This window comes from Anneissia japonica, unplaced genomic scaffold, assembly GCF_011630105.1.
Source record: "Anneissia japonica isolate Jap-2015-1 unplaced genomic scaffold, ASM1163010v1 scaffold737_len1565949_cov176, whole genome shotgun sequence".
In the NCBI taxonomy this organism is placed as follows: domain Eukaryota; kingdom Metazoa; phylum Echinodermata; class Crinoidea; order Comatulida; family Comatulidae; genus Anneissia; species Anneissia japonica.
The window spans coordinates 229,582-237,081 of record NW_022741618.1 but is presented as its reverse complement, the minus strand read 5'-3'; the positions used below and the strand labels follow the sequence as shown (position 1 = coordinate 237,081).

The 7,500-nt window shown below is 33.6% G+C and overlaps 1 protein-coding gene across 1 annotated transcript in view; it reads right to left on the bottom strand.

The window, feature by feature from the left end:
• Positions 1 to 7,500, bottom strand: part of LOC117118863 (solute carrier family 49 member A3-like) — a gene marked incomplete at its 5' end in the record, with an annotated part of 13,533 nt that overhangs the window by 667 nt on the left and 5,366 nt on the right. Inside the window, 5 exon segments of the mRNA XM_033263606.1 lie at positions 1 to 567; positions 3,055 to 3,167; positions 3,906 to 4,063; positions 4,856 to 5,008; positions 6,770 to 6,886. The exon segment at positions 1 to 567 is cut by the window's left edge and continues 667 nt beyond it. Coding sequence (XP_033119497.1) covers positions 401 to 567; positions 3,055 to 3,167; positions 3,906 to 4,063; positions 4,856 to 5,008; positions 6,770 to 6,886 — 708 coding nt within the window.

Below are 7,500 nucleotides of genomic sequence, written 5' to 3'. Positions count from 1 at the left end.
AACACTGACATGATAGGTCTGTGTTGGGGCCGGTCACGCTGTAGAATATTAAACATGTTTAAAGATGTACTATCAGCCATAAGACAGGAAAATATGTCAAAAATTCAAATAAAAATTTGAATAGCTCATTTAAACTACCAGCCAATTTAAGGATTTTTTTAGTAAAATGTCTTTAAATCAGTGAAAACAAATTCTTTTCAATCTGTTTCTTGGTGGAAGATAATAATTTGATTCTTTAAAATAAGCTATTCAATTTTTTTTATATTTTTGAGGTATTATCCTGTATTTTGACTGTTAGTACACCCTTAATATACTCACGATGACGTACAGATTGTCTCAGACGATAAGTCGCGTTGGGCTGTGTCGTACAACGCTGTCCGAGTTGGACAGGTTTCATACTTTAGTCATTTACAGGCTGATGTCGGTAGTTGGCAACCGTGTTGTAGTTCAGAATATTATTTGCTCCACATCGTTGTTCAGCCTCAAGACGCAGATACTTTGTTTTAAAGAAGGTGACAAACATAATACAAGTGAATGTAATGTATCCACTGCAGATTAAAAGTGGTCCTAAAACATAAAATAAGAATAGTTATAATTTAAGAAAGTTAACATGAAAGTTTAAAAATGTAAAAATACTTATATTAAATATAAATAATAATAATTCAAAATTGTTATAGTGCAAATTATAAAACAATGTTAAAATCAAATGCATTATGACTGAAATTTATGTTTCAATGTTAGCTTTAATAGTGGATATTATCGAAGATTGCTTAAGATGTAAATGGGCATATCTAGGAGTAGGCAAGGAGAACACCACCCCACCAATAACCCCCAAAAATTTCATCCCCACCCCTGTCACCCACAAAAATCATGTTCAAATAGTTAAAAATCACCTTAAATCACATTATTAAGTGAGCTAGCACTTATCACCTATTTCATCGAGCCCCCCCCCAAAAAAAATCAGTTCCCCCACCCCACTTTCAAGACTTCTAGATACGCCACTAGATGTAGTAGCTGCAAATGTGCAAGATCTGTTGCTGACAGTTTTGAAATCGGTTCAGAGGAATAGATAGAAGGCATTGGTGAGAAGGTCAAAGGGAACGGGAAGTGGTATATTTGGGAAGAAGGTCACGAAGGTAGGAATGTTGTGCAAAGATGAGAGCTTTAACAGTCCAGAGAATTTTGTGATGATCAATATATTACAGTCACTTATTAAAGTTTTTTAGAAAGAATAATACTATTAGAATATTGTACAAAAATCTCAGTAGATACCAATGAAAAAAAAATTCAATAACAAAATAAAGATATAAAGTCAATAACAACAATAATGAAAGGTTTTTCAACAGAAGTGGAATAATACTGCTGGTGAAGATGAAGACAGGAGGAGGGATGGAGACAGAGAAAAGAAGTGATAAGAAGTGAAGGGAGAAGAAAAGAACAGAAGCATAGAGAATGAGGATGACGGGGAAATAGAAAATTCAATTTAAGTGCCTCAAGGTTGTGACAATGTGAGGTGTTGTATAAATCCTGTCTCTTATACACATCTAGATGTGTATAAGAGACAGGGTCAAAGGGAACGGGAAGTGGTATATTTGGGAAGAAGGTCACGAAGGTAGGAATGTTGTTCAAAGATGAGAGCTTTAACAGTCCGAAGAATTTTGTGATGATCAATATATTAGTATTATATATATTTTTTCTGTTTTCTCATGTGTATATTATGAATCATGTATTTCTAATATAAAAAGCAATCAGTCAATCAATCAATTAATCAACAGAGGAAAGGAAAAGTTATTCTTAATCAATAACCAGTGATTTGCTACTTGATATAACTCAGTCTTTGATGCTGTGTAACTCAATGGGAGGGTTGGGGAGTATACTCAATCAATGCATACCAGCATTAAAACCAATTAACCATTAATATAAACAATAATCATTTCCTTTTTTAAATTATGAATCAGAAATTCCTCTTATTACAAATGGTATCACAGGTATTTCAGCTCCCCAAATTCGTACTGAGTGCAAATTGGGGGGGGGGGGGTGGTTGGGTGACTGATTTCTCTAGGGACATCAGCTTCCTTTTAGTGAATTTTAGATCACCAGCATCCAATTCTCTATGAATTTTACACACAAAGAAGAGGCTGAATTCAGTGGAAGAAGAGATGAAATCCCTGACACCAAAAAAGTGCTCCTCTGTTTACAATGTTAATTCAATTAAAGGGGCATTAATCTGCGTTTTACTATTTGATATTTACAAAACCATTTATCGTATGAGATATAGTGGGACACGAGTGGAATCATTTAATGCATGATTTTACTTATTTCACTTTGATATACAAATATAAAACCTTAAAATTAAACATGAACATTATTATTAAACATCTGATATTAATGAGAATAATTAGGCAAACATACAACTATCGCTAATGTGAATTAGGTAGGATAGCCTACCTACGCTAAGTTGTCTTGGTGCCCTGTTTAATATATGCTGCTATTGTATTATGTTTACAATTTAGGTATAAAATACATGTTTTCTGCGCCAGTTTATTCAGGTTATAGTAGGCTACAAACCTGCACAGTTTTCTTGGCCTCAAGCATGTGCTTTTTCTTTTCAAGCCCCCTTTACATGGAATTCCTTACCAATTTTTGTTCGCGATTCGTCTAACTAGCTTTCTTTTAAGAAAAATCTTAAAACTTATCTATTACTGGAACGTTAAGCTTTATTTCCTCACTTAGTACCTTTGATACATTTTTGAATTGGCACTATAAAAATATTTGTTATCATATTATTATTATTATTATTATTATTATTATTATTATTATTATTATTATGTTACTAAAACCTACCTTAAGGGGAACTTTTCAATGAAGAAATTAGAGAACAATTAAAAAAACAACGTTAAGGGGAAAATAACACAAAAGATTAAGTCTGACTTAACGCATATTATTATTATTATTATTATTATTATTATTATTCAGTAAAACTAGGCCTAAGCCTATGAACAAGATTTACATTATGAGACTACAACAACATCGGATAACATGAAAAACACTTACTAGTTAAATCATTGACTTTCTCATATTTATCATCAGTACATGTTTGGTTAGAACTGATCTCTTCTGATGGTAAATACACGTTAAACAGCATGAAGATAATACCCTGTACTTGACTGTGGTAGATAGATACATCAGGATTAATAAGAAGAGTAATAATCTGCTGTTTATATAATTAATTTTACAATAAACTGGGTATACATTAACCTTGGTCATTGGATCAAACACCTAAAATCTTGTCTGAACTATAAAATATTTTGACAAAAATATGTGATATGCCTAAATATGGTCATGATGACATCAGATCATGACCATATATAGGCACATCATGACTATATATGGGCATATAACAGTAATTTTCGTCACTGATGCTGGTTTGGCATGTCAAGCCTCAATTATCACTATAACTTTATTATTTGTACTATTACACTCACTTATTAAGTTTTTTAGAAAGAATAATACTATTAGAATATTGTACAAAAATCTCAGTAGATACCAATGAAAATAAAAATCAATAACAAAATAAAGATATAAAGTCAATAACAACAATAATGAAAGGTTTTTCAACAGAAGTGGAATAATACTGCTGAAATCTATACATAATGAAGAAGATGAAGACAGAAGGAGGGATGGAGGCAGACAAAATAAGTGATAAGAGGTGAAGGGAGAAGAAGAAAAGAACAGAAGTACAGAGAATGAGGATGACAGGGAAATAGAAAATTCAATTTAAGGGCCTCAAGGTTGTGACAATGTGAGGTGTTATATAAATCCAGAATTACTAAACATAATTATTATAATTATTACTATATAAACTAATATGAAAGCTATGACGATTGTGAACACAAAGTACATACCCAGACAGGGCTATTAAGCCAGCACTTGTTGCCTCAGCCACAGGGTATGTACACTCCACACCTAACTCTAGACCTATTGGATACTGGGCCAGGCCAAAAGTACCAAACAATACACAGCAGGCAAAGATTGCATCTTCCATACCACTAAATGTTGAAATCTGTAAAATAACACCACACACAGAAGAACATTTAGTTTATGTTTGTGGAAAATAATTGTGCATTTCCAAAATTCCATGTTTGTTCAAGGAACAAAATAAAACAAATAACAATTCAATGAAATATCAGTTTTACAGTAATGTAAATTATGTACTGATGATGACATAATTAATGTCGAAATATTGAATCCCGACACGATGGCGTGCATTTTGATACTTGGAGTATGTACAGTATTATACTATCTTGTAATGATACATGGTTAGATGAAAGCATTGTCATTATATATACTATAAGTTGTGACAGACAATTTAATAATTAATTCTAGTATATGCCTCTAAAAATGCTGGTAACTATGTCAGGAAAACACATGATTTAGTTACCAGATGATAATTGTACAATCTACTGTTATGATTATTTACAGGTATTTTTTGTTAATATTTTTCAGCACCAACTACAGTAAGCTCCATTTATTTCTTACATTTGACAGTACAGTTTCTAAACACCCATGTATGTAGTTACACCATTTTTGGAGTGTCTGCACCCGAAGGCCAAAACTCCGATTTTGGAGGTTTTGTGTACTATACGCCAAAACTCCAAAATCGATTTTTCAAACTTTAATCAAACCTCCGATTTCTGGGGGTTTGTGTACTATACGCGTAAACTCCAAAAATCGGAGTTTTCAAACTTTCAATCAAACCTCCGATTTCAGAGGTTCTACTTTTTAAAATTTGACTCTGAATTTGTAGTTTTTGCGAGAGAATTCAATTACAAAATAACGTTTTCAAAATACTCACTACTGAAAATATCATAAAGGCGATAATGGCTAAAGAGAAAAATATCTTGGTCACTTCTTCAAATTTCTTGGTCTTGTCTACATAAAGACCAGAAAAAAATGAGGCAACGATTCCGCAACCAATCATAGCTGCTCCACAGTACCCAGAAAATGTCTGCAATATACAAAGACAGACACATTATATCATAGAGGTATAAGTTAAATAGGTACATGAAAATTTGTATATATTTTTCCAGGCATATTTCCAGTGTGTTCTTGTCTAGGAAGCATTTGTGTGGGGGTAATTTTCCAAAAGACTTCTTGGAAAACTTTTCGAGGGGAAAACTTTCTGAGAAGTTATTTTCCTGGTGGGTACTTTCTGGGGATAATTTTTCTTCCCTATATTGGGTATCCTGTTCAGTAGATGTCTACCAGGGGAAAATCCAGTAGGAAGGAACGGGAGGCACGTGCACGTGCCCCACCCCCCCCCCATTTTGCCACTAAATTGTAAAATTTCAAGGCATATTTTGAAATTAGCTCTCACTTATCTATTCTGAATATGTAGATACTAATCAAGTGCTGTCTCTTATACACATCTAGATTCTGGATTCGCCCCTGTCTTACTGTTTTTCCACAGGGCCTTGTTATGCTTTTAATGCAACTAATTCTCATAACGAGACTTGGGGGTGGAGTTTTTTTAGTCATGTGAAAAACTCCACTCGCTTATGTCACAGGTGGGCAAAGTGTGGTCCCCCGGCCACCTGGGGCCCCACAGTGATTTTTTTGTGGCCCACGAAAATGAATTAAAAACCCTATGTGTGCTGCCCGCCAAACATTTTTTACGGCCTAACACCGATCATCTGTAAAAGGCAATGTTAAAACTGAGAATAAAGTGGTATAAAACCAGTGCATACAGGTTTTTGGAAGCACACTGTATAAATGTGACTGGGTCTGGCCCTCTGTGTTAAATCAAAAATTCACTTTGGCCCTCCAAACGTTTTCAAGAAAAGTCTGTGTGTTATATCCCATGCTTAATCTATGAGATTAGTGTGGATTGGTTAACAACTAAACAATAACGAAGCGTGGTGTTAACTGAATAGTAGCCAGTATTTAATGTCTGAAGGTGGTAGGATTGTGGGTAGACAAAACAAAGGTAGTTAATATTGCTGGTTGTTGCATTGTCTCAAGGTGAGGCTGGTAGCTGATATTGTTGCTTGATTTTAATCTTGGTAATAAACACAGAAAGCAAAATATCACTAAAGATGATAGAATCATCCACGTGAAAGCGCTTGGAGAAACTTGGTGGAAATTTACATATTACTAAAAGACATTACCATAATCATTTTATGTACAAAATGCTTATTTTTCATTCCAGGATCAAATTAAGCTCTGAATATTTTTTTAATTTTACTTTATTTATGATATTTTTTTCTGATTTTGTAGTGTTTTTTTTAAATGTAATATTAGTTGAGAAAGCTCCTCGAAAGTGTGCAACTCCTATGGTCCCCCACAGGAACTATTGTACTTTTGTCTATTTTCACAAAGACACTGCTATCAAACTTTATGTGACAAATACCGTTGGTTTGTCCATAAGGATGTGACATAATCATGCCCTTATATGTGCAAATCACAGATAACTGTTATATCAAACAACTTGATAGCATGGATAGAACTTTACATGCAATTTTTCACTATATAAGTCAATGGTGATCCTACCAGCTATCCTAATATATTTTTACATATTTTTCTTTTCATGCAAAGTGCGATATAATAATCAATATAACAATATATGTGAATGAGATAATGAGTTTTATAAGTTCCATCCTTTTCATTTGCACATAAAATTTCTATCCCCGGGCAGGCCCTAATTTGATATAGTGCCTACTACTACAAAGTTGGGTCAGAAATAAATTATTGCATAATAGTGAATACTTACATCTGAGTACCCTCTAACACACAGAACTTGTTGAAGAACAGTAAGTAATGCACTAAGTAATCCAAAACCAGCTCCAAAGTTGATGCACAAAATGATGTATGGCTTTATTCTTACAATCTAAAACAAATATATTTTTAAAAATATATTTAATCTGAAATATATTAAAATTCCTATGACCTACAAATAAATTGTATTCTATTAATATACTGTATTCATTTGAATAAACCCCCCCCCCCTTTGAATAACCCCCCCCCCCCCCTTTGAATAAACTGAAACTGCAGTCCCTATATTAAGACCTTTCCTAGGCCTAACTAAGGCTTCGTCGTAGACATACCCTAGCCTAGGCCTAGTTCTTAGTCACCACTGTTGAATGACGGCAAGCTTGCCAAAGAAAAAAATATTATAAGTAATGACGTAATAGATACTAATCAGGGGCGTACCGTGGGGGGGTCGATGGGTGCGGTCGACCCCCCCTTTTAAAGAAAGTGCCCTTTTAAATATGATTTTTAAAAAAATCTAGCATAATTAAACTGCGCCTAACATGAAGGTAGTTAATATCAAAATAAATTATCCTTCGCCTAAAAAATGTTTGGTGGTCCTTCCTTTTAATATTTTGATTTTTTGTCTTTTTTTTTAAACAATCCATATAAATTTATACATTTTTAATCAACTTGATACTCTAAGCCCGTGCGCCAGTGGAGTTGTGTTATGTGGTTACGCAATACACATCT